Source organism: Myotis daubentonii, chromosome 18, assembly GCF_963259705.1.
Source record: "Myotis daubentonii chromosome 18, mMyoDau2.1, whole genome shotgun sequence".
Lineage (NCBI taxonomy): Eukaryota > Metazoa > Chordata > Mammalia > Chiroptera > Vespertilionidae > Myotis > Myotis daubentonii.
The window spans coordinates 29132031-29159307 of NC_081857.1; the positions used below are offsets into that span (position 1 = coordinate 29132031).

Sequence of the window (27277 nt, forward strand, 5' to 3'; positions counted from 1 at the left end):
ACCAGGCCCTGAGGCCAAGACCCTCACCTAAGCCAGCCGTCGGGCGGGCATCTGCCCCAGGTAACTGCCATGGACACACCAAGACCTCCTCTGTCCGCCTGTTCCCATCTCCCATTTCTTTTTCTTTTTTTAAAAAAACTATTTTTATTGATTTCAGAGAGGAAGGGAGAGGGAGAGATAGAAACATCAGTGATGAGAGAGAAACACTGATCGGCTGCCTCCTGCACGCCCCCCACTATGGATCGAGCCCGCAGCCCAGGTATGTGCCCTGGTCCGGGACCCTTCAGTCTGCAGGCCGACGGTCTAGCCACGGAGCCACACCAGCTGGGGCCCGGGCTCCCGTTTCAATACAACTCTCTCTACTTTCTTCTGACCGACCTCCAGAGAGAGGCGCTGGGAGGCGCGGAGATGGGGATGCGTCCCTCTCACTCAGCTCCCTCGGGGTGCCCCGGGCCCTGCTACGGAGAGCAGCCCTGTCCCTTGGCCGCAGCTGCTCTGGTTTTAGGGGCTGTTGGACTCAAGGCCAGGAAACGATTTCCTGGAGATGTTTCCTCACCGGTGCACCTGGAGCCCGTACCCGGTTCTGTCCTGGGCCGAGGCGAGGCTGGTGTTCTGAGCGGCGAGGACCCTCACGCCTCCCCTCCCCTGGCTACTGGGAGTGCGTGTAACATAAACATGATGGGAAAAGCCAGCGACCACAGAAGACACAGATGAAATGAGGAAAAAAAAAATCAAAACAAACAACCCCCCCCCCCCCACACACACACACTCACGCCGGGCCTCCCTTAGAAAAGCCAGACTCCCAGAGCTGGGTGGGATGTGAGGCAGGCCTGTTCGCGGTGGTGTTTATACAAGGAGCTTGGTTCCTCCCTCGGGCGAGTGGAGCAAGTTGTGAAATTTGAAGGCACATTTTAAAATTGTTTAAAATCCTGCAAATGTGTTTCCTGTCTGGCACTGTGAATGGGGAGCTGGGAATGCGTGTGCATGTGTGGCCCGGAGCGTGCGTTAACGAGGGGGTTTAGAGGCAGCGATGCCGAGGAGCCGACAAGGATGGGGGGCGGGGCAAGAAAAGGCCTCTGTTGTTGCTCAGGGTGTGTGTTCCAGGGCTGGAATGTGTGTAAAGGGCCCAGGACTTGGGAGGGTGGTATGGTCTGGGATATTAGCATCTTTTAAAAAAACAACACCGCACTTATAAATCATCCGTTAGAGGCCTCGCGGGGCAGTGCCGCAGGGATGCGACTCTTACTTCTGAAGCAAGTAGGGGCGCTGATCTTTGACAACATCTGCTAATGAGCATGGTGCGGTAGCCGTGCTGCTAAATGAGAGGGTGGCGACGAGTCCTCCCGCACATCCTGGCTCTCTCCCTTCGCTTAAGCTGCTCCCTCTGCCGCGAGGCCCTCACCAGCTGTCGAAATCCGACTCACCCATTCCGGCTGGCTCAGAACCGTCTCCCCGCAGTGCGAATTACTCACTCCCTCTCCGGGCCCTCCTGACATTTTGTCTTTTACGATGTTTACTTTGTTCCTTCTCTCCTGAAACAGCTGAATATGGGACCATTCCCTGTCACACGCCCCAGGGGGGACTGGGTGCTGGCTGGACTGGGTCCTGGCTGTCGATGTCTTCCCCACAGCTCCGTTCTCGGTCAATATTTGTTGAATTCAACTTTTTTTTTTTTTTTTTTTTAAGAGGATTGGTTTGCAGACAATAAAGACCCTGCACTGGGGTCTTGTTTGGTAACAGTCATCACACACTCCGATATTTTTTTATTTTTTATTTTATAGTTTTTGAACTTTGCCTCAGAGTCTAGACATAATTGCACTGGATGTAGAATTAATGAAATTGAAAATATAATTTGAAGGACACGTGGTTTTATTTTGTTGCAGTGCTGATATATACGTGCTAGACCTAATGTCTGTCTGGTGAGGAAGTCCTTTGTTTGGGGAGAGCATTTGCAGGGGGCGAGGTGGGCTGTGGGAAGTTTGTCTTTCTTGTGAAAATTCCTGGCACCTAATTGATGGAGGGCGGTGGCACTCCAGGAGCGACGCCCCGTGGTGGTCTCTGGGACGGGTCTGGTGGCTCTCAAAGCGGAGCGTGGAAGGAACACTTGATTCTCATGAATAATTCAGAGGCGTCCGAAATGCAGCCCGTGCAATGGACATGGTCAAGGGCGTGGCGATCTGAGAGCCCAGCTGTGTGTTCAGATAAACAAGCTCTCAGACAGAAATCGCACACTCCCGGCCGGTGGGACGCGGCTGGGCATCGTCCTGTGCAGGAAGGCGGCTGCTGCGATTCACGGTCAAGGCACCTGCTCAGGTTGTGAGCTCGATCCCCGTGGGGGGCTGCAGGAGGCAGCCAAGCAATGCTTCTCTCCCTCTCCCTTCCTTTCTCGCTTAAAACAAACAAACAAACAACAACAACAACAACAACAAAAAATATATATATATAATTTATATATATTATAAAAATATATATTATAAAAATATATATATTATATATATATATATATATATATATATATATATATATATATATATATATATATATATATATATTACACACACACACAATTACAGACCCTTGGCGTGAAATAGGGAGGCTGTGCGGGCACAGAGCCGGGGTGGGCTCTCACGGGAAGGTGGGCACTCGTGCCCTTTCCTGCGCCCCAAGCAGGATGTGGTGCCAGGAGACAGGTGCTGAGGCGCAAGGCAGACCAGGGTGTAGCTACCAACCTGCAGTCTCGCGTCTGAGCTCCCTCATCTGTAAAGTGTGAGGGGGCCCTGGTGCTCTGGTGAGTTGCCCAGCAACCGCATCTGGCAGGGGTAAGCGTGTTAGTCCTTCCGCGTGGCCTGGGCCGTTTCCCCCTCCTCTCCTCCCGCCCATGTGTGCTACCCTTTCTTCCAGGTGAGGCTCACTGGGTTGAGCAAATAAAAATAGGCCATGCTCAGCTGAATTTGAATTCAGATAAACAATGGCTACTTTTTTGGGGTATGGGTACCTCCTATGCAACACTTGGGACCTATTTCTGCTAAAAAAGTAGTTGTTGCTTACCTGAAAGTCCAGTTCAACGGGGAGCGCTGTCGCTGATCTAACCACTCGGTGCCAAGTTCTGCTTCCTCCTCAGCTTAGCAGCAGCTCCACCCTCTGACTCCTGCAGCGCGTCAGGACTTGGGCACTTGTTTGCCACCCAGGGCACAGCCCCCCTTTCACTTATGAGTAACGACAGCCACTTGTGTGAGTACCAGGCACGGAGGCGCTTGGAGGCCTGGACTCACAGGGTCGCCCCAGGCCGACATCAGTGTCCTCATCGAGGCCCAGGAGGGCCCGTGTCACCCAGGGGGCGCACAGTGGCATCGTGCTGCAGACTCCCGTGTGCGAGACTGGACTCTGAACCCCACGCTGCTGTTCCTGGGGGGCGGGGACCGGGCCGACACCGCAGGCCTCTGCCGGCGCCCGGCCCACGTGGGATCTGCCCGGGTTTAAATTTTCTGCTTTACGTTTGGAAATCAGCTAAAAGCAGCCGTGGTCCATCGTGGAGAACACGTTAGCACATCGAAGCAGCCCCTTCTGATGGTCCATGGTCCCCCAGTGAAAATGCAGCTCCTTTTGCTGTTAGGCCTCAGTTGCTGCAGGAATCTCTCTTCCTCGCTGTGCACCGGAGTCAGACAAGTGCACGGAGGGCAAGCACGTTAGTCCCGGGACAGGAGGAAGTGCCCGCGGAGCGGGGATGGGCATCGCTGTGGATGTCCGGGCCTGGGGTCGGCCTTGCCCCTGACCAGCCAGCTGCCTCCTTTCTTCCCACCCGCACCCTCTTGTCTATTTTTATTCCCATCCTCGCTTGTGTGCTTTTAGAAGAGGTGGGGGTGTGCAGGCACCGGTGGCTCCTCCTGGTAACCAAGGAGCGGTATCATCGCCACCCCAGGGTGGGCACGGAGCGGGGGTGCGTAGAGGGGGATTAAAGGCCTGTCCAGGCTCCCAAACCTGTAAATAGCAGAGCAGGGATTTGAACTCAGGCCTGTCTGGTTTTGAATCTTTAGCTCTTTCCATGGTGACGCTCAAACCCTATCCTTCCAGAGACTCGGGGAAGCCTGGGGGGTTCATTACACGTGTCTGTTTCTCAAAACCACATACACATGCCTGTAACGCATCACAGAAGAGGAGGATGGACCTGGCCGGTTTGGATCAGTGGATAGAGCGCTGGCCTGCGGACTGAAGGGTCCCGGGTTCAATTCCGGTCAAGGGCTTGTACCTTGGTTGCGGGCACGTCCCCAGTAGGGGGTGTGCAGGAGGCAGCTGGTCGATGCTTCTCTCTCATCGATGTTTCTAACTCTCTATCCCTCTCCCTTCCTCTCTGTAAAAAATCAATAAAATATATTTAAAAAAAAAAAAAAAGAGGAGGCTAGCCTCCTAAGGAGGAGAGCCAGGTCACGGGAGAGGCGGGACCGCAGTGGAGGAGCGGCGATGGGTTTTTGAGCGGAAGCAGCTCTGAGGAGGTGCCCGCAGACGGAAGTCTCGCCAAAAGTCAGTCTGTTGGCTCCCAGGACCCAGAGGGCTCAGGATCTGGGAAGAGCAAGGTATCTATCAAAGCAGATGTGCCCAGGACTGAAGTGGGGACAGGACGCGGGAAGGGGGACCCAGAGCAGTTAGGCCCCAGGTCTTCCCTGCACCCCCAGAAGCTAGGCAACTACACCCCTGTCCACTGCCAGGGAGGGCGTCCCCCGTGTGTCCACCTGCACTCCCCTGCCCCTCCTCAGGTGTTGTTTGCTCAACCTCCTTGTCAGTTTACTCAGAGGAAACTCCCACCTGCCCGAGTGCCTGGGCCCTGCTGTGAGCACCGTCCGATGAGGGCTGGCGGGTGTGTATCTAGCCCCTGTCTCACCTCACCCACACACTACAGATCCACTGCCCACTGGGCATCTATGCCAGGAAGCCGCACTGCACCCCACACTCACCACTGCCAAGTGCACTCTGGATTCCACCCAAAGCCAATCGTCAGAAAATGCCCAACCAAAACAGGAGTCGCCCTTGACTGTCCTTTCTCTCCGCAGCGTCCAAGCCCCATCCTGTATCCCGCTCCCCATGTCCTCTACCCCCGCTGGGCCATCCTCACCTCCCACCTGGGCTCCTGATCTGGCCGTTCACACCCGCACCAGCCTGACCTCAAACTATGTTCTTCCTGCTGACCATCCTCCAGCCACACTGGCCCTCTCCATGCTCCGGAACCTCCCAGCTCTGCTCTAGGGTCAGGGGATGTGTCCTTCAAGCCTCAGACTGAAAACTCTTCCCCAGGGTGTACGCTTGACTCATTCAAATGTCACCTCTATCGAGAAGTCCTTTCTGATGACTAGCACACGCGAGCGAGCTCATACACGCACTCCTGTCCTTCTCATCTGCTTCTTTGGCGTTGTTTTCCCGCAGAGCACTTGTCACTACCTGGCACACCAGTATCTCTCTATCTCTCTCTATATCTGTATGTATGTATGTGTGTATATACATCTGCATGTACGTGTGTATATATCTGCATGTACGTGTGTATATATCTGCATGTACGTGTGTATTATCTGTATGCATGTGTGCAGATATATATAGATATATTTTGTCTGCTTTAGGTTTCTCCCCAGTAGGTTGTAAGCTTCATGGGGCACGGACTGTGTTCCCCGCTGTGGAGAATGGTGCCGGGCACATGGTAGGATTGCAAAAATAGGAAGGGCATGATCCAGCCTTAGAAGCACCAAACAAGATAGGGGAGACCCCTGCCTCCTGAAAGCCAGGTTGGCCTCCTACAAAGGAGATTGGAAGACTCTCCTGCAGAAAGTCCCAGAGAATGGCCTCCGAGAACAGGCCAGGATTTAGAATAGAAAAGAGGAAAAAGCCATGCGATGTCCTTTCACGTCTCCCTTTCCTCCTTCCCTCCTTCCCACTGCCCCTCCCTCCCTCCTTCCCTCCCTCCCTCCTTCCCTCCTTCCCACTGTCCCTCCCTCCCTCCTCCCCACTGCCCTTCCCTCCCTTCCTTCCACAGGTATTTGTTAAGCGCCTCCTATGGGCCAGACAGTATTCCCGGAGCTTGGATTCTGTCTGTGAACAAACTGACAAAGATCTTTGTCTTGAAGAGATGACACTCCAGTGGGTGCAACCACAAGCCCAACCCGTGCAGTTACCCAGCAGCTCCTCTCTGCTATAGTCAAGGATCAGCAGGCATTTAGGAAGCTCCCAGTGGGAAAAAGGCAGAGATAAAGCACGCTGGGGAAAGGAAATCATAAGAAAATAGGAATAGCCCTGACTTGTTTGGCTCAGTGGATAGAGCATTGGCCTGCGGACTGAAGGGTCCCGGGTTCGATTCCGGCCAAGGGCATGTACCTTGGTTGCGGGCACATCCCCAGTAGGGGGTGTGCAGGAGGCAGCTGATTGATGTTTCTCTCTCATCAATGTTTCTGACACTCTATCCCTCTCCCTTCCTCTCTGTAAAAAAATCAATAAAAAATATATTAAAAAAAGAAAATAGGAATAATGCAGGGAGTAGAAGGAATCAGGAAAAAAAAATAAAAACGGTAACTGATACAAGAAACTTCCTAAGAAGGGAAGGTTTAGAATGAGAGTGATCACGATTTCCATTCAGACAAAGGGTCAGGCATCAGCCGAGTCTTAGATTTCTCAGTAGCAACAGTAGAACCGAGGAGACCTGGAGAAATAGAGACCTCGAAATCCGAGGGAAAATGTTTCTAACGTAAAATTATACCCCAGCCAAACTAGCAGTGCAGAGTGGGGTTCGGATAAAGAGCACTCTGAGTCACTCAGTGACACAATACCACCCCCCGCCCCCCACCCCCTCCCCGCCTGCGGTGTTTAGTGTTTTTCAGGAAGCTCTTGGAAGTTTGCCTGCAAAAAGGGGAAACAGAAAGAAAGGAGACAGGGCATCCAGGAAACAGGGCTCTGGCGCAGGAAAGGGGACAGGAATTCTCAGACGGTGGGTAAGAAAGCTCCCAGGTAGCGGCTGCGCATCTGAACTAAAGACCCACCCACCCAGCCCTGGCGGCTGTGGCTCAGCTGGTTGGAGCTTCCTCTCATGCACCTAAGGGTCTTGGGTTCGATTCCTGGGGGGGGCACATGTGAGAGGCAGCTGATTGAGGCAGCTGATCAATGGTGAAACATCGATGTTTCTCTCTCTCTAAAATCAATAAAAACACATCTTAGGTGGGGATTGAAAAAACACACAGAACAACCAACCAACCGAGACTAGAACAGAGGAGTGAAGCCTCCAGGAAGAGCCTCCCCAAGAAAAAGGGCCCAGGCCACCCGCTGCGTCTGACCATGTGGAGAGGGGGGGACTGAGCGGAGAGTTCGAGGACAAGTTAGCAATAAGGAAAATAAGCGAATAAAATATATTTTATATTTAAATCCATTTTTGAATAGGAAATACATTCACATGGTTGAAAAATCAAAATGATATAAAAAGCAAAATAACTGACTCACGCACCCACCCGTCTCCCTCCAGACAGGTAACCGTTTTTGTTAGTAACTTCCAAGGTTTTTTTTTTTTTGTTTTTTTTTTTAAATAATTGTGAAAAAAAGCACAATAACATAGAATTTACCACTGCAACCATGTTTACGTGTACAGTTCACATTTCACATCGTTGTTTTCCAGCGTTTTCTTAATAAGGCCCAAGTAAATATGAATACATTCTCTTATTGTTCTTGCGTTCTATACACACTGTTCTACCCTTCGCTGTTTCCTCTTTACGTTATATCCTGGAGCTCTTTCCACGGAGGACTTCCCCATTCTTTTGTCTAGTGGCTTAGCGTTCCATTGTGTGGACGTACAGTAGTCTATTTGACCAGCTCTCTATAGAAAGACACTTGGGTTCATTCCAACACTTTACTACGGTAAAAGAATGCCACAGTGAGCGGCTGTATACAACATTGTTTCACATGGGTACAGATATAGCTGCAGGACAGAGTCCCAGATGCGGGATTGCTGGGTTAAAGGGTAAATGCATTTGCAATTTTGCTTGATGCCTCCGGACCTCCCTTCACCGGAGCTGCTCTTTTCGCCTCCCCACTGCAATATCAGTGAGAACGCCTGTTCCCTGAAGCCCCATCAACAGCCTGGGTTGGAAGCGTTGGGAATGTTGCCAAGCTGATAAGTGCAAAATGCCATCTTAATGTAGTTTTGCTTTTCATTTATCTTGTGTGTGAGATTGAGCATGTTTTTTACAAATTTAAAGCCATTCCCACCTCTTTTCATGAGGCGATGATAAATTGTGTATTTCAAGCCTATAGCGGACAATCAAAATGGTCACTTTCTTCCTAATACACTAACAAAATGGTAACAAATTCTGCTCCATGTCCTGCCAGTGTGGCCCAGTGGTTGAGCATCGACCTATGAATCAGGAGGTCAAAGTTCGATTCCCAGTCGGGGCACATGCCCAGGTGGCGGGCTCGATCCCCAGTGTTCAGGAAGCAGCTAATTGATTGATTTTCTCTCATCATTGATGTTTCTGTCTCTCTCCCCCTCTCCTTTCCTCTCTAAAATCAATTTTAAAAATTCTGCTTGAGGTTTTGTGCACTGTTTTTCCTGTTTTCCTGACATGGTTATAAATTTTAAAAGGGCAGACGTTCAGGTTCTCTTTTCTCTCCCATGACTGTGTTTCATCCTTTTGTTAGGTTGTTCTTATTGTTCCTTTTATGCTATTGTGTGTTTTTTAAAATATATTTTTATTGATTTCAGAGAGGAAGGGAGAGGGAGCAATAGAAACATCAGCGATGAGAGAGAATCATTGACCTGCTGCCTCCTGCATGCTGCCTACTGGGGATCGAGCCCGCACCCCAGGCATGTGCCCTGACCAGGAATTGAACCATGACCTCCTGGTTCATAGTTTGACCCTCAACCACTGAGCCACACCAGCTGGGCCCAATTAGGGCTTTTTAAAAAGCAAACTAATCATGTTTGCAGAGAAATCTCTTCCAAAATCATAGGCCAACTTCAGATTCTGGCCATGATGGCATATCAGGGACCACCATCCTCTACCCTTCTGTATTAAACAACACAAAAAAAGGGCAGACTAGCCCTGGCTGGTTTGGCTCAGTGCATAGAGTGTTGTTCAGTTCTGGTCAAGGGCACATGCCCGGGTTGTGGGCTTGATCCCCAGCAAGGGGTGTGCAGGAGGCAGCTGATCCATGATTCTTTCTCACCATTGATGTTTCTATCTCTCTCTCCCTCTCCCTTCCTCTCTGAAATCAATAAAAATATATATTTTAAAAAGAAAATTTTATATAAGTGCTTCAAGTGAAGAAAAATAATACCAGATGGAAATTGCCATCTATGCAAAAAAAACCCCAAAGGGAACCAGAAATGGTAAATAAAAGACTTTTTCCTTATTTAAAATTCTCTTTAAATGACAGTTGAGGGATTAAAGCAAAAATAATAATGTGTGTGTGGGATTCATAGAATACATAGAAATAAAATGCAGGACGTCAATCGCACAAAGGCTGGGAGGCGGGACATAGAAGCGAGGGTTTACAGTCTAAGTAAAGTGGTGGAATATCGAAGCAGGTCGACTATGATAAGTTAAGGTGCATCCTGTACTCCTGCAGGCACCATGAAGAAAGTTAAAGTCCAGCTTAATCAGCGAATAAAGGAGCTAAAAAGGAGTCCCGGTGGCGGGCATCTCAGGGGCCCCACTCTGCAGACAGCGCGTGGGTGGGGCCGCCCAGGGCCCTGCAGACTCCAGACGTTTGGGACGGAGTAAGCGGGGTCCTTACTCAGACTGGCCTGGACCTTCCTCGGAAAAAAGCTTCCTCTCCTGCCACCTTCTGGCAGTAAACACAGCCTTTTTTTTTTTTTTTAAACATTTAATCACCTTTATTTATTTGTTTTTTGTTTGTTTGTTGTTAATCCTCACCCAGGGATATTTTTTCCATTGATTTTTTAGAGAGTGGAAGAGAGAAGGAGAGACAGAGAGAAACATCGATGTGAGAGAAACACATCAATTGTTTGCCTCCTGCAGGAGCCCTGACCAGGGCCCCGGGCTGGGGAGGAGCCTGCAACCAAGGTACCTGCCCTTGACCGGAGTCGAACCCGGGACGCTTTGGTCCGCAGGCTGATCCTCTATCCACTGAGCCAAACCGGCTAGGGCCGTACAGCCTATTTTTAACTCAGGCCCCTGTTTAAGTGCTTTTGGCTAAAAGAGAACCCGTCTCTTCTGAATCCCCAGGGCCGCCGCAGTCCCCCCGGCTTCCCGCTCCCCCAGCCTCGGCAGACTCAGAAGATGCTCCGGGACCAGAAGAGGCCCGCTCGCCCCGGGCGCCCGCGCAGGTGCGCGAGAGAACCGCTAGAGGGCGCCATGCGCGTAGATGCCGTGGGAAGGGCCGGCAGGCTTGTGCTGGGAGGACAGGGCGCCGCAGACGCAGACCGTGCATAAAGGCGCCCTGTGTGGACGGGGTGTGCTCCGCCGAGAGTGTGAATGTTTGCGTGGCTGCTGATGTTACGAAACATAAACATAACAGCCTCTGACCTTCTGGTCATCCCCCCCCACCCTCTGAAAGGCCTGTCTGCCCTCCGACTCGCCGCAGGCAACACCCACACCCCAGATGGCAATCTGCCAACCATCGCTTCAGCCTCTCCTCTCTCCAAAAGCCTCCCTGACGGCTCTGCCCACAGGCCCAGCCAAATGGCCCTTTTATTCTGGGCGGCACCCCGGGGCCTGGGGGTCTGTGCCGTGTGGGGGGAAAGGAGATGTGGGGCAGGCTCTGTTGGTCTCTCCCTGGGTCCCTCCCCCAGGCTCAGGGTCTGGCGTCTGTGTACACACACACACACACACACACACGTGTGCAAGCATGCCTGTGGTGTGGCGAGAGGGGTCTCTGGTCCCAAGCTCCCTCCCTCATTGAACCTCCTTCACCAGCATATGGGGGGCGGGGAGGGGTGCGCAGGGACCTTGGGGGAGCTGGTGGATGGTCTCTAACAGACGCCTGGCAGGCAGGGCCCATGTCTCTGTGTCATGTGATGAGTGAGAAGCCCTGGCTCCCTGTGTTAGTGGCCGTGTCTGGGTACGTCCTTGGGGTCCTAGGAGTTGTTTCTGTGTCCCGTGTGGCTGTTGACATGACCTGTAGGTTTCCAGGGGTGTGGGGTGCGGTACTGCTCTCCTCACCCCCCTCCCTCTGCCTCCCTAGCCGTTCCTGGACTCCAGACTTTGTCCCTCGGGGTGGCGGCTGCCCTTCCTGGCAGGAAACGCAGTCTGTTTCCTTGGGGCTGTCAGCATGGTCTGTGCTGGCGTCTGTTGGATGCCAGCCCTTAAGTGTACCCTCATCCCGTGTCGCCCGGGATGCCAGTGTGGCTTGGGGTGCCCGCGAGCCCCTCCACTGAGTATGTGAGCTGGTGTGACATTCCTGTGTGTGCCTGAGGCGGGGGAAGGGTGTGACTGTGGCTTTGAAGTTTGTGGAACACGCATGCCTGAAAGTGTGCAGAAGTGCGGGGAGCATGTGTCAGCGTCCCTGCCTGCGGTGGGGAGTGAAGGTGGCCTGTGTGCCTGAGGCGGCCGCTGCTCCCTCCCACGTCAGCTGTGTAAACAAAGCCCCTGCCTTCCTTTCTGAGGCCCCTTTAGGGTTGGTTGTCTTCCCCTCCCTCTCCCCTCCCCTGCCCCCAGCAGTGGGCTTGATTGACTGTGTGGGGTTGAAAGGTTGTGAGGTTATATAACTGGGTGTGAACTGAAGGGTGCCCGAGGGTCCCTGCCGACACCAGCCTCTTAGGGCGGTTGGGGACCCCAGGCCCTTGCATAGAGCTCTCCCAGGTGCCTGGGCGGTTCACCCACCCTTTTATAGCCAGGCTTGGCGGCAGCCCTGTAATTAGCCTGGGCCAGACACTGTGGTGAAAGCTAAGAATTTGGCAGCTGACCCTTCAGGGGAGGGGCAGGATCTGCACCCCCTGCCCTGCCCAAGTCAGAGGTCAGATGCCCCAGGGTCAGATCCCAGGCCAACCCAACCTGGGTTCTGCTCTTCCTGCTCCAGGCCCAGGTGTCTCTGGCTGGCCTGGCCCCAGCACATCTGGACCACACTTCCCTGCCCCTCGTCCAGGGGCTGAGCTCCCCGGCCTGTGTGGCCCCACCACTTCCCACCGGTGCCTTTCATGCCAGCCTGTGCCTCCCCACTAGCCCATGTACCTTCATCCCCACCTGTGTCCCTGTGTCCCAGCCTGTCTCCTGGTCCTCGTTCATGTTCCTTCATTCCAACCCGTCTGCTTCCAGCCATCTCACCGTCACATCTAGCCCATGACCATGTCCCTCCAGCCCAGCCCAGGCCTGAGTTTGCCAACTGGGCAGAGCAAAGAGGCTGAGGCTTTGGGGTTGAGTAGCTCCAAAGGGCTGGACAGGTGTGAACTGGGCCCAAGTCCACTCCCAACCCCTTTGTCTCCAGAACTGGAGGGAGGGCCAGAGGGGGAAGGGGAAGAGAAATGCTAAGATGGGGAGTGGGCGGGGACCTCCCCCTCCTGCCCCAGGCCTGAGAATAGTCTTAGCCTAGCGCTTCCTCGAACACAGTCCCGGCTTCCCTCAAGGGCCAACATCTGCCCCTGTGTGCCCCTGTTGACTCAAGAAACATCCAAACCTGTAGATAGTTTTTAAAAATAATTTTATTTTTAATTACAGTTGACATACAATATTATATTAGTTTCAGGTGTGCACCCCAGTGATCAGACATTATAAAACGCATTAAGTGATCATCCCAGAGACCGCATTCCTCTCTGACACGGTGCATAGTTATTAGGATATTACAGGCTGTATTCTCTGGCTGTCCTTTACACCCCCACGACTACACTGTAACTACTAATTTGTCCATCTGTCCCTTCACCTTTCCACCCAGTCCCTCAACCCCCTCCCATCGGGCTCCTGTCAAATATTCTCTGTATTTATGAGACTGTCTCTGTTCTGCTTGTTCATTTATTTTGATTTTTAGATTCAATTGTTGACAGGTATGTATTTATTGCCATTTTATTGTTCATATTTTTTATCTTTATCTTCTCTTAAAGAGTCTTAAAGAAGACCCTTTAACCTTTCATGTAATACTGGTTTTGTGGTGATGAATTCCTTTAGATTCTTCTTATCTGTGAAGCTCTTTATCTGACCTTCAGGTCTAAATGATAGCTTTGCTGGGTAGAGTCATCTTGGTTGTAGGTCCTTGCTTTTCATCACTTTGAATATTTCTTGCCACTCCCTCCTGGCCTGCAAAGTTTCTGTTAGGAAATCAGCTGACAGTCCTAACTAACTGCTTTTCTCTTGCTGCTTTTAAGATTCTCTCTTTGTCTTTAACCCTTGGCATTTTAATTATGATGTGTCTTGGTGTGGGCCTCTTTGGATTCATCTTGTTAGGGACATTCTGCACTTTCTGGACTTGTATGTCTATTTCTTTCATCAGGTAAGGGAAATTTTCTGTCATTCTTTTTTCAGATAGGTTTTTAATTTCTTGTTCCCTCTCTTCTCCTTTCAGCACCTCCCAGATGCAAATTTTGGTACACTTGAAGTTGTCCCAGAGGCTCCTTACACTATTTTATATTTTTCATTCTTTTTTTTTTTTTTTAAAATATATTTTATTGATTTTTTACAGAGAGGAAGGGAGAGAGATAGAGAGTTAGAAACATCGATGAGAGAGAAACATCGATCAGCTGCCTCCTGCACATCTCCCACTGGGGATGTGCCCGCAACCCAGGTACATGCCCTTGACCGGAATCGAACCTGGGACCTTTCAGTCCGCAGACCGACGCTCTATCCACTGAGCCAAACCGGTTTCGGCTATATTTTTCATTCTTTTTCCTATTTGCTGTTCCGATTGGGTATTTTTTGCTTCCAAATCACTGATAAGATTCTCGCTGTCCTCTACTCTACTGTTGTTTCCCTGTAAAATATCATTTCAGATGGTGTACCCTTCATTCCTGACGGGTCCTTGTTTATGTTGCTGATGTTCTCACTAAGCTCCTTGAGCATCCTTGTCAGCATTGTTTTGAACTCTGTATCTGGTTGTTTGCTTGCTTCCATTTCATTTAGTTCTTTTTCTTTTCTGGGGATTTCTTCTGTTCTTTCATTTACGACGTTTCTTCGTCTCCACATTTTGGTTGCTTCTCTGTGTTTGTTTTCTGTAGTAGGTAGAGCTGCCATGTTTCCTGGACTTGGCAGAGTGGTCTAATGTAGTAGCTGTCCTGTAGGGCCCAGTGGCTCAGCCTCCCCAGTCACTGAGCAGGGCACTCCAGGTGCTCCTCTGTGTGGGCTGTGTGTACTGTCCTGCTGTAGTTGAGCCTTGATTGCTGTTGGTGTCACTGGGAGGGATCGACCTCCAGGCCAATCAGCTGTGAGGACCAGCTGCGACTACAGTGGGAGAGCTGCTGTGCGGAAGCCAGCCCAGGCTCCATGTGGCTTCTTCTTTAATTCCCTGGTTGTAGGACTTCCATTCAGCCAGATTCCAGGTGGTTCTGGACGATGGTGGTTCTGTATTTCCGTGGTAATTGTGATGTGGCTGTGGGAGGGGGCGAATACTGCATTTACCTACACCGTCATCTCAACCAATTTCCAGTCCTGTAGAGAATTTTTATAAGAGTTTGCTTGCGTCAAACTGAAGACATATACCAGGGAGCAAGCTCTCGAAAGCTCCCGAGAATAATAGTTTTGAAACTTCTTTTATGCGTTTGAGGGTGAGGAGGAAACATGAGAAAGAGTACACGGAGGTGGGGAAGGCAAGGTGGGGATTGGATTACAGGATGCTTAACAAGATTATCCACTCTCTTGAGGGTGGTTATGGCTTATTTCAAAGGTGTGTTAACCTAGATACACGAGAGCAATGGACAGAGCTTGCTTAAGGCAGAGATAAAACATTTACTAAAGAAGTTATATGTGATGGAAACAAATAATTTTTTAAAAAAGAACTTATATGCCTGGGGCATGACTACCTACGGCGAACTGTCCAGTTAGAAGTTTAGATCACATGGCCCTGTGAAGTTACTTCCCATGGAACCCCTTTTCTTTTGTCCGCACCCCCAGCCCAGGGGACAAGGCTTGAACCCAAACTGAAATGCAGATGTCCCTACTCTTTTCCCCGACCCACGGCAAGGCTAGGGTGGCCTCCCCCAGAAGAGGAGGGCCTGGTTCTGAGCCTGACTCCTCAAGCCAACATCTGTGCTCGGTGTTTGTTGTTGCTGTTTTTTAAAAAAAATATTTTTTTATTGATTTTAGAGAGGAAGGAAGAGGAAGGGAGAGAGAGATAGAAACATCAATGAGGAGAATCATTGACTGGCTGCCTCCTACATGCCCCCATTAGGGATCAAGCCCGCAACCTGGGTATATGCCCCCGACCGGGATCGAACCTAGGACCCCTCAGTCCGTAGGCTGACACCCCATCCACTGAGCCAAACCAGCTAGGGCATTGCTGTTGTTTTTTACCCTGGGGAGGGCAGCAGGGGGACGGGGTCCCTGTGAAAGCCTCTGGGAGTACCGCCTGTGTTGCTATGAGGCCCTTGTGGAGGCGGCCAGAGGAGACACAAGGAGGAGGACGGGCCTGCTCAGGGTGGGCAGGAGGCCCTCCTGGGGCACAGCTCACTGACCTTCCCTGCCTGAGGGCCCTGGGCTTCCGGGTGGGGACAGCACAACCACAAAGTGCCCAGGCGCTGGGATTCCACCCGGCATCAGCGGACTCTCAGGGCACCTGGCTCAGGTGTGTGGGAGCAGGAAGGAGGTGGCCGAGCCTGGCCTTTCCCTTCCCTGTCCTGTCCTGTTGCCATCTGCCTCCCTCCCTGCGATATCCCACTCAGCCGCACAGCCAACGCTATTCTGTTTTGTTCTGGTCTATCCCCCTGCCCTGGCCTATCGTCAGTAGGCACTGAGTCTGCACTGTGGGCCCTGCCTTACCCTCCCCTCACCCCAGGCCCTGCCACTGGTGTCATCTCACGTCTGCCTTGGCCAGGACACCGGGCTGTGCGGACCTTGGTTCCACAAGGCAGGCCCTGTGCCAGGGCTCAAGGTCGCTGGTCTCTGTCTACCCACGTGCTGACCCCTCACCCCGGTCTGTCTATCGAAATGCTCCCCTCACCTCACTGGCCTTCGTGCTCTGAGGCCTGAAGCCTTGTCTGAGGGGAGATCCCAGCAGGACCCGAGCTTCCTGAGCCCCAGCCTCACGGCAAATGAGCAGGGATCTCAGGTAGGTGGCGCCTCCTCCTTAACGGCGAGGTTTCAGACATCAGCCCCAGGTTCCTGGGAAGGTGCATCACAGGATGAAAAAAACAAAAAAGGTGGGGGTCATGACCCCGCGTCCCCGTCCTGGCTCTGCCACGAACGTCTGAGTGACGCAGGCAAATCACTTGCTCCGAATGAGCCTCGGTTTTCCCATCTAGAATGTGGGGTTCAGATCAGCTCGCCTAACCCCTATCTGAGGTCCTGTGATGTCCTTCCCCAGAAACTCTGAGTAGCTTTGCTGGAGGGGGAAGGAGGCAGCGGGGATTGTGGGAAAGGGTTGCAGGTGTGGGTGCAGGTTCCACGCCCGACGACAGGCAGACCCACGCTGCATGCCAGCTCACAGGACGTGTGACCCTAGCAAGGGACACAGCCCCTTACCTCCGTTTTCCCGTCTGTGCTTTGGGGTGGTCAGGCTCCCGAGGGCACGCTGCTCGCTGCCTGGCACATGGTAGGTGCTCAGTAAATGGGAGCGGCTCGTCCTAGTTCCTGACTCCAGGTGCCTGCCTTTGCCCAGTCTTCCCGTTCCTGGAGTTTGAATCCACTAGGCCCTCCCCTCTCAGCCGGCCACACTCTGTCCCACGGGGCCCTGGGATCGAGGGAGCCTGCAGCCTAGGCCCACTGCTGTGGCTCCTTCGTGGGACAAACCCCCTCCTCAGCCTTCAGGCCCCCAAGACTCGACCCTGTGGGGCTCCAGCTGCGTGTGCCGCCTCCTCCCGGCAGCCTCCTCCCCGTGTCCCCAGGTGAGCGTGTGCTTTTCCTCATGTCCCGCCGCCTCCTGGCGTTTCACCACGTTGTCGCTGGTCACACGGTCACACGTGTGTTACTCCTCCCTATCAGCACACGCTCAATGATGAGCGCATTCGAGGGTGGAGACCCTCTTCTCTGTGTCCCCACCACCCAGCATTGAGCCTGCGCTCAGCAGGTGCCCCCCCAATGCCCGCCATCGATGGGACGAATGGGCCTCCCTTTGCTGCCCTGTCTCATCTGGTGCACTGGCTGGCCCTGGTTCTTCCCCATCCGTCCTCCCATCCTCACACCTCCCTGCTCTGCCCGTGGGAGACCTACGCACCCTCCAGGGCACGGCTGAAATCTAATTTCCCATGAGTACAGAGGAGGCGAGACCCAGGGCCTGTGCCCAGGGACTCCCACAATGCTTCTGGCAAGAGCCCCAGGGGCACCCAGGAGGGCACTCACCCAGGACCCACACAGTGACAATTAGAGAGCCTGGTTGAGATGGAGTCCCCAGGGTGCACAGGTTGGCACTGAGGAAAAGGCACCCCCTCTCCCTGGGCCAGCAAAGGCTCGATAGACGTTGGTCCCTATCAGCACGCCCCACGCAGTGCCCACCCGTACCCCGGGCCTCACGCAGCCTGGCCCGGGCAGCAGCGTCTCAGAAGCAGCCGTGGGCTTCCTCCCCCTCCCCTCCTGTCCTCACTCACAGGCTGCCGGGCGCATGCGGCCCCAGCACCAGCAAACTCTCAGCCCTTTGGCCACAGCATCTTAAACAAATAAAATAAATTTACAAAGGAAACCAATTATATTGAAACAGTTATCAAAGCATTTACTTGTTTTGGCATAGTAATATATAGGTTTTTATTAACACGGTAAAAACAAGGAAGGCCTAATAACTAACTACCTTGTCATTTCAAAGTAGTGTGGAGAGTAAATGCTATTTTGAGATATCTCCAAAAACTATAATGCAGTCGGAAAACATCTATGATTTCTGTTGGTTATGAAGTCACAGGCACTGTTAACTATTGTGGCTGGTTGCCCAAGTACATAAGGGAAGGTTAAATTTTAGCTACAGGTGAGTAAAAATAAAGATATAATTTCCTTCCTATCTAGGTTCACACCCTGAAGTGGAAAGGAGAAATTCGTCATTGATTGAGCCTTATACGCCTGCATTTAATCCTTACACTAACCCGGAGAGAGATGTATTATAACCCAGGTTTTCTTTTCTTTTTAATGGATTTTTTTTCTTAAGAAACATAGATTTGTTGTTCCACTTAATGAATTCATTGGTTGATTCTTGTATGTCCCCTGACGGGGGACTGGACCCGAAAGCATGGTGCATCCAACAATGGAGCTACCCGGCCAGGGCTGCACCCAGGATTTTCTCATACCTGAGGCTCACAGACGTTGCCCAAAGTCACCCAGGCCCAGCTGGGCAGCCCCTGTTGCTCCTTCCACACAGAGCTGCCTCCTCAAGGTAAGTTCTAGAACACGGTGAGCAGTGGTCCCGTGGGCCCTACAATACCCTCCCCCACGAAGGCCCTGTGTCTAGTGTACAGAAGGCTCACGAGCCCTGGAAGTCACACACACTTATTTTTATCTCCAGTTTATTTTTTTAGACTAAGAGCAAGAGTATGAAAGTCACAGCCAAAGCACTTGAAAAAGGCCCAGGAGGGTGGGTGGGGACCACAGAGGATGGACAGAGAAAGGTCCTGGGAGCTGGGTCCTGGCTCAGGGCTGGAGGGGAGGGCGTTGTTGTCTCACGGTCTCCAAAAGTGTCTGTGCGTTGCATAGGTCTTGTCTTCACAGAAGACACAAGAGGGGCCAGGGGGTCCCCCAGTGGGGGGCCTAGCCTGGTGGGGAAGGGGTCTGAGGTTGGAAGGGGAAGTCAAGGAAGGTCAGGGGGGTGAGGGGAGGGACTCTGTCTGTCTGTACATATATATAGAGATATAGAGCTGTACATGCCTGCCTGGCACCCCAGTGCCCACCCCTTGTCACCCTTTTCCACCGCCAACCTCCCAGGGGTGTCTACTTGTAAACTTGGATTCCATCCAAACCACAATCCTGGGAGTGGGAGTGGGGAGGGGGGAGGAGGACGTGCTTATTGCTGTAAACAGGGTAAGGGGGCAGCGGGTGAAGCCACCCCCTCGCCCATCGAGTCCCCTCCCTGTGTTCTGCCCCTGGAAGAGAGGGGTGGGGGTGTCTCCCACGCTTCAATTTGCTCTCTTTGGGGCATATTTGTCTCTCTGGGGGGACAAAAGAGGAGGGCACCGGGGGTCAGGGAGTCCTGAGCACTACCTTTTATGGCCCCCCAGTTTGGTACCAAACATTACCCAAGCCATAAGGCCACTGGGACCCATGGCCTCCCTGTGCCTGGTCCACTACAGTGACACGTGGAGGGAGGGGCAGAGGGATGGGCACAGATGTATGGTGCAGACCCCACTTTCAGCCACTGGAGGAGGGTCTGGCCTCTGGGCTAGGCTTCCCTTGGAGAGGCCAAAGTCTCCCTATCTGGGCCGCCCGCCCCGTCGCCCCCATCAAGGGAGGGGGCAGAGCTAGGAGGCCAAGAGTGTCATGAGGAAGAAGGCGATGCCCACCGCGAGGGGCAGGTGCTCCCGCTTGGGGCTGGTCCCGCTGATGCTCTTCTCAAGTTTGGGCACCTGGCGGTTCTCTCCCTCAAAGTCTTCTGTGGAGAGATGGAGAGACAGGCAGATAAGGGCTGGGCTGCGCGCCGAGGCGGGGGCACGCGGCAGCGGCGGCGGCAGCAGCAGCAGCAGGAGGGGAGCAGGGGCCGTGACCACCCACGGTGGTAGGAGGGATGGGTGTCCCCAGGGGGAAGTCATGCGAGGTGAGCAGGCACCGGGGAGGGGACTGCGGTTCCAGCAGTGGCCACCAGAGGGCGCTGCGAACTCACCCAGCACGTTGATCTTCACATTGGGGCCCATGGTGAACTGGGGGAGAGTGGGGACCGGCTTCTCCCCGGAATGCGATGCTGCGGGGTAGGGTGTGGGTGGGGAAAGAGGAGGGGAGAGTCAGGGCCAGGGATCCCCTCCCCCTGCTACAGCTGGGGAGCGAGTCCCCCTCTCCTGTGCCCTCCGCCCTCATCCCCAGGAAGCCAGGGGAGCCCCAAAGCAGGGGAGCTGAGGATGGGGTGGCGGCTGGGAGCCGCTTATACTCACTGGAAGCGCAGCAGACGAACACCTTCATCCTCAGACACTTCCAGTGCAGGTTGTGGGTGGGCGTGGCTGGGGAGGACACGGAGCCTGAGCGGCCTTTCCCGGTTTGCACCTCGTGCCCTCACTCAGAAACTCGCCCTCTCGCCCCTCCCTGCCCCTCCCAGGGAGTCTCCTCCCGTAGCTCCCGGTCACCATGGACACTGGCCACGAGACTCAGCTGTCAGCGCCAGCAGCCCCTCGGTTCCTGGACCTCAAGTAACCCGGACCCTTGAGGTTCCACCCCTGGAATGTTGGGCACAGAAAGTGGCTCCGACCCACACCGAGGACGCACCAAACACTCCCAGCCTCACTGCACTGTCTGGGAACTGAGATCCCGGGGATCACGCCCAGCGACCGGATGCCCGCCCGCCCGCCCGCACCGGCGCACTCACAGATGTAGTAGTACTCGTGGCCGGCGTGGAACTCGTAGCCCAGAGAGAAGGCGCTGTAGCGCTGGAACTTCTCCGAGAACTTGATGGGGCTGTGGGACGCGTGCGGCCGGTTGCACTCCCAGCGCTTGAAGCCCTGGCTGGCGTTGCAGGAGCGGTAGCCGGCGCGGCTCACCATGTACAGCACGTACTGCTCCGCCCCGCCGCCCGGCCCCGAGCTGTTGTAGTGCGGGCAGTAGATGTCCAGGTAGTCGTTCACGTTGACCTGCACCGTGTAGCCCTCTCGCCGCAGGCTGCGGGGGGCCGGGGACGGCAGCGGGTCAGAGAGAGGCAGCGCCAGGCCACCCTCTCTCCACCGCACCCTTCCCCAGAGTCCTCGAGCTTCCCGGCTCCTGGGAGCCCCCTCCCCCCGTCCCTGCCTTCCCCAGGACCCGGTGCCGCCAGGGCCCGCGCTAGACTTCCGGCCCGTTTCTGGTTCTGTCCTCCTGTGGCCACCAGAGGGCAGAAAAGGCGCAGGGAAGCCCCGCCGGCCTCCGAGGAAAGGAGGCGGGGAGAAAGGTGGAGGGAAGTAGGGAACGCCGGCTTGGTTACCACAGAAACGGCGCAGGCCCCTGCGATTCCGATTCCCAGACCCAGACCCGGATTTCCTCCTTCCACTCCCCATAATTCACCAGCGGGGCGGGGGGATGGAGGCAGGGAGAATAGTGACAGTGGGAGGAATCCCTTCGGATAGATCAGCGCCTCCATCCCATCTCCCCACAAGCTTTCCCGCGGCTGCCGGTCCAACGCCAAGGCCAGTCCCATAGGACCTGCCCTCACACGAGCATGTATGCAGGCTTCATGCATGTACATGCAGAGTTCTAGGGCACACACACACACACACATGTCTACCACCCACTCACCGGCGGCAGACACATGGAAAGGCTCGGTTGTACGTGTGCTGAACTTGCACACCAAGTATGGGTTGACCTCCGCAACCTCCAACTCCTTCCCTGCTTTCTCTCTCTCTCTCACGCACGCGCGCGCACACACACACACACACACACACACACGCACGCACACGCGCACACACACACTGGCACATGCTTTCTCTACAGTAACACTGGTCTCTGTACCTTGAGTCCCACTGACCTCCCTGAGGCCATGGGCATTAGGCCCCCCGTGTGACAATACATCAGGGAGTTAAAGAGCTCAGCATCAAGGCCCCACATGGTATCATACCAACCAGCCCAAACTTTCGTATCTATACATCTCCCTCCGTCCTCAACCTGGGCACCACTGTCCCTTAAAGATGCTGGGCAGAGCCGTGGGCCTAGCGCCTGGACAAGATGGCTGTTCCTCATACTTCCCTGAGCCTCCTATGGGACAGAGAAGCAGATGCTGGGTCCCTTGTAATCCCCACCTGCCTTATTAGGCATCCTCAAAGCACTGGTCTTAACACTGTCGATGTGGAGATGGGAGAAACATGAGTGGAGAGAAAAACTCAGAGAACGAGGCAGGAATCTCCCCTCCTTTCCCTGGGGTAGGAATCATGCATCTCGCGGCGAGAGGGAGAGTGGTGGACACAGGATGGCACGGATCCTTGGCAAAATGTCAAACCACAGGAGTCCCTGAGAACTCCCTGAGGGGAGGGACTGGCTCCCCATGTCGCCAGGCACCTCCCAGTTCCACCAACAGTAATTAGATCTCTTAGGAAAGGTGTTCGGAGGCTCTGCATGGGGAAGGGCCTGGAGGGTCCCTGCCCACCTTACCCGACTTCCTCGGCCTTGCCTGTGCCACCCTTTCCCTACACATCCCCTTCCAGGCCTGGCAGTAAGGCAGACAGGTGGGCACTGGTGCTTGGGCACCCAGTAAGAATGGGCACAGCTTCCCTGAGTCATCAGGAATGCTACTAGCCCCACTCAGTTCCCACGGGGGTGATGGGTCACTCAGGCCACTCCCCGGCCCTGGCACTCAGGTGGGCAGGAGTACTGGCCTGGGGCACTGGGAGCAGGAAAACGGGTTAGACCAGGCCTGGCTCCCAGCTGCCACCCTAGGTTTGCCTCTCTATCTCCAGCCCCAAAGGCTTCGAGGAGGAGGCCGCCCGTGGTAGGGGCCACGTCAGGAACAGCTGCAGAGCCACACTGGGGCCTCGGGCCTTGAGCCTCACCCGGGTTCCCAGCCCTGCTCTGAAGCGGCCGCTCCCTGGGGGGCCTTCTCAGTTCCCCTTCCCAGCAGGGAGTAAGCCAGAGCCAGAGCTATTCCTATAGGCACCTCCGTTTCCCAAGTGGGGTTGCTGGGTGACCACAAACGAAGAGAAACCATCTCTTACCTATCCCAGGGTTGGGCTGAAATGCCCCCAAAGCTGGGCACGTGGGAGGAAAAGACCTACTTGTGGAATGGCTGTGCCCAGCCGGAATCTGTCCGACTGGGGGCAGTAGGGCCGGATGCCAGCAAGCCCAGCCACACTGCTAGAAGGCCCGGGGCCTGCTTGGCCTGGGCGCTTTCTTTAAACCTGTCACCCTCCCTGTCTTGAGAGTGAAGAAGAAGGTGACACTAGGCCCGAGAAGCTCGCTGCTAACCCCTCCTCCAGGGCTGTACCTCCCCAGTTCAGAGCCCCGCCCCCGGTAGGGGGTGGGGCGAGCTGGGATCTGGGGACTGGGTGGTACCTGCCCCTTCAAACAGTTCTCTATTCTTCCTTACATCATCCCCCACTAGCCTCCCACGTCTCAAATAAAGGCGAGTGTCCACTCACCCCACCTGGAGGGGGCGGCGCCTCACCCGTTACTTCGTCTCTCCTGGCCCTCACCGCCTCCGGTGCGCCCTACTCTCAGCGCTCTGTCTGCTGGAACCTGCTGGGTGGGCGGCGGGAGAGCGGGAAGAAGCAAACCTCTACCCCCACCCCGCGGGGCAATTTGGAGGCGTTAAACAGGGTGTCTAAACCATCAGGGAGCAGGGGAAAGACCCTACAGGGCCCTGATCTTGTCCAATCCCTGCCTCCAGCCCTAGACGTGGGAATGCCGAGCTGAGAAGTGGAGGAAGGCTGTGAAGACACCGGCCGGTCTCCTCCCCTCCAGCGCGCGCTCCCGAGGCCTCGTGCAGCTCGCTCCTGCAGGCGAGGCCAGACCACGTGTGCGCAACGTGGGGTCCGCGCGCCCGGCTGGGGGTGGGGGTGGGGTGGCGGGAACGCTCGCGGGTTGGCGGGTGCCCACGGACACCCCCGCGCCCTTCTGGCTCACGGGGCCTCGGAACTCCCGCCCCGCCGGGTCAGGCCCCGAGCCTCACGGCCAGCGTGGAGGGGAGAGGATTCGCGCGCGCCACGCATCCCCGCCCCTCCTCCCTGCGACAGCGGCGGTGGCGGCGAAGGTTTATTGATCTGCAGCGGCGGAGAAGCGCGAGAGCCCCGCCGAAAGCGAGACGCACGGAAGCCGAGCGAGACGCCCACCACGGGGGGAGATGAACAGAGACTGGGTCCGCTGAGAAACCCGGGCACGGGAGTGCGGCACAGAGACAGAGGGGGGCCTGAAACCGAGAAAGAGAAAGAGGGGAGCGTGAGAACCCAGAGGCTCGGAGAACCGAGCGACGCGGAGGCTGGGCCAGGGGGGCCCCCACACGGCAGAGACAGACTGGGACGCGAGGGAGGTTACCAGCGGCAAGGAGGGGGCGCGAGGCACCCTCAGGGCCAGGGACAGGGAGGAGAGCCCAACGTGGATGCAGCAGAGCCTCTATAAACACTTGTTAATAAATGTACGGATGAAGGCCGATCAGAACCGAAACATGTCAGAGACAGAGGCGGGGAGGGAGACAGCGGAGAAGGATGTCCCCGGGCTTCTGGCGCAGGGCGGACACCGCACACCTGCTCGCATGTACAGATCGGGGCACAGGCCAGGGCGCAGACAGCCGGCTCTCGGTTCGCGCCCCCGCTCTCCGGCCCCCTCCCATTCAATTCCAGGCTGGGGGCCCCTGAACCTCACACTCATCCTACTCCCCGGTGCAGCCCCCCAGCCCCAGTTTCTGGTCTAGGCTGGGAACGGGTCTGACTCCTCCAGGGGACCCAGCGGACGGGCTGGGGGTGGGGTGGGGGGGCTCTGGGCAGGAGCTCGACCTCATCGAGGGCGCAGCCCCCAGGTCTGTCAAACCAGGCCCCGCACGTGTCCCACCGGCACCCTCCCACGTGACCCCAGGAGGAGGGGTCGCCAGACCCCCTCCACGTGACCCCAGGGGGCAGAGACCCTCCGCCTGCGACGGGGTGGGAGCCGGCAGCCGCGCTCACGTGACCGGGGCAGGGGCGCGGGAGCCTGTGGCTCGGCCGGCCCCGCCCCCCGCTCCCCGGCCTCTCGGCTCCCGGCTCCGGAGCACGTCGCTCTCACGATTTATGGGGCCGCGGCTGCCGCAGTGAGGGAGCCGGGGAGCCCGGGCGCAGCGGCAACAAAGGCCGAGGATGTGAGGCGGGGGTGGCGGCGGCCGGGCCGGAGTGCACCCCTCCCACCGCTGCCGGCCCAGACCTGCGGGGAGCGGGAAAGGCAGAGAGGCGGCTGCCGAGCCCGGGTCCCCGTCCCCTCCCGGGGCTTTCACCTGAGCCCAGGTGTATGCGGGGAGGGGAACCCGATCAACACCACCCCCCGCCCGCACCCTCTCCCTCCCCCCGCCTTCCGCATCCCCCTGGCTCCGGCTTCCGCGGAGAAGCTGGGGATGCCCGAGGCGGCGGGGAGCCCGGGCCCTCACCTGAAGCTCTCCACTCCCTGCCAGACTCCGGCCGGGCAGAGGGCGGACGTGTGGGTCTGCGGGAGGGGGACACGCTCATGGAACGGGGGAGTAGGCCCCCAGCACCCCGGAGTTCTCCGAGTTCCACGCCGCGGGGGAGGGGCCGCACCCCCACCGGGAGGTTTCCATGGGAAGCGGGAGGGGGGCGCCGTGGGATCGTCCCCACCCCCAGTCTGACACTCGGGCGCGAGGTGGGAGAGAGGGGGAGGCGCGGAGCCCCAAACAACAAAGAGCTGAGCGGCGAGCGGCAGCCCCTCCCCCGGGAGCCTGGGGTCGCAGCCGCCGGCCCTGCCGGCCTGCCGGCACCCGCCTCCGGGGTGGGAGCCAGAGGCAGTGCCGCCGCCTGGGCAGGTGTGACAGTGACCCCCGCGTCCCCAGGGATCCCCCCAACACACAGACACACTCGGGGTGATGCACACAGCGGCTCGGCGGGAGGAGAAGACAAGGGCAGCCAGGACTGAGCAGAGAGAACCTGGCCCCGCACCGGCACCCGGCCGGCACCCCGCCACCGCGCCACGCGCCCGGGAAACCACAGGGCCGCCCCGACACCCGCCCCGACCGCGGCGGCGCCGCCGACAGCCCCCGAGCCCAGACGTGGCCGGCCACGCGGACGGCGACCGCAGCCCCCGCCTCGGCCGGCCGCCCGCTCCCACCCTCACCGAACGCCGACGCAGACACACAAATCACACACCCAGACAAACACGCACCCTGACAGCCGCGCACGCCCGCTCACACTCGAGCCACACGCCATCCCGGCCCGGGTGTGTGCGCGCGCGCGCGTGTGACAAGCCATCCCCCCCGCTGCCTTCCCTCTCACCGCGACCCCACGTCCCTATCCTCGCCAACCGGCGCCCCGGTGCCCCCCGACGCTGAGACCCAGCCCCAGCTCACCCGGCCGGGCTGAGCCACACCACCCGGCCGCCCCTCCGCCTTGGTTCCGGGGAGGTCTCAGCCGGACGCCCTGCCCCGGATCCGGGCCCCACTTCTCAAAGCAGGAGTCCGAGACAGAACCCCTGGAAACGCGCACCGCTGAAAACAGGTCATCCCTGCCCCCCACCAAAAACGGACGGCCTACCCCCGGCACACGGGTGCTCCCCAACCCCAGCCCGGCGAAGGCAGTGACGCTGGGGGCACTGTGTGGTGGGGGGTGGAGAAAAGCCAAGGTGGGGTGGGGGTCCCCGAGCAGGCTCCTCTGGACGGCCGAGCCCTCCTTATTCAGACGCCCCCCGAGTTTCACAGGCGCCCATAGAGCGTGCCTCCCTCTCCGCCGCCTCCCAGCACCCAGCTGTGCTCCCGCAGGACTCCCACCTCGGCTCCCGCAGGACTCCCGCGCCCACCCGCTTCCCCTCCACCGACGCGGGACGCACGAGCTCCCGGCCCCGGACTCACTGCTGGTTGGAGCTGTTCCAGTACACCGTGTGCCGGTTTCCCAGCGCCCCCCCGGGGCCCGGGGCCAGCAGCGGCAGCAGCGGCACCGGCACGAGCAGCAACAGCAGCAGCAGCAGCAGCGCAGCCGCCGCCATCCCCCGAGCCGCCGCCGCCGCCCCCCGACTGAGCCCCGCGCTCCGGGCTTCTGGCTTCCCAGCTCCCCGCTGCCGCGGCCGCCGGCCCAGGAGCCGTAGGCCACGCCCCCCGCCTTCCCTCCGCCCGGGCGCGCTCCCGAAGCCCCGCCCTGGGCGCGCTCCCGCCGCCCCGCGCCGTGTGGGCCCCGAGTGCGCGGCGCGTGGGAGGTTGGAGCCGTGCAACCCGCGCGCTCCTCGCCTCTCCCTCCGCGGTTTAATTTGCTACCGCTGGTCCTAGGTTTTCTGCTCCCTAGTCTGGAGTTCCCAAGACAGGGATCGCCATCTGGGGCGAGCACATTAATTTCTGGGATGGGGTAGAGACTTGAAAAGAAGGCGGGGATCCAGGACCTCTTCATCAGTAGCACTACACCCCCCTCCTTTTTGAACGGTCTGGCCCTCTGCTCCTTCCATTGCCCCTCTTCCCCTGTGAATGG

At 56.6% G+C, this 27277-nt stretch overlaps 1 protein-coding gene across 6 annotated transcripts; it reads right to left on the bottom strand.

Annotated features, from left to right (window-relative positions):
- Positions 1 to 13782: 13782 nt before the first annotated feature.
- Positions 13783 to 26896, bottom strand: EFNA3 (ephrin A3). 6 transcript variants are annotated; one of them, XM_059674367.1, is made up of 6 exons: positions 26671 to 26896; positions 20542 to 20831; positions 20114 to 20179; positions 19849 to 19926; positions 19532 to 19620; positions 13785 to 14552 (listed from the first exon to the last, which is right to left on the bottom strand). In XM_059674367.1, the coding sequence occupies exons 1-6, from the start codon at positions 26802 to 26804 to the stop codon at positions 14523 to 14525; spliced, it is 687 nt and encodes a 228-aa protein (XP_059530350.1). In that variant the 5' UTR covers positions 26805 to 26896; the 3' UTR covers positions 13785 to 14522. The 6 variants fall into 6 exon arrangements, with proteins under 6 accessions (XP_059530353.1, XP_059530350.1, XP_059530351.1 ...); XM_059674368.1 differs by lacking the exon at positions 13785 to 14552 and adding an exon at positions 15181 to 16220; XM_059674370.1 differs by lacking the exon at positions 19849 to 19926 and having other exon boundaries at positions 13783 to 14552.
- Positions 26897 to 27277: the final 381 nt, after the last annotated feature.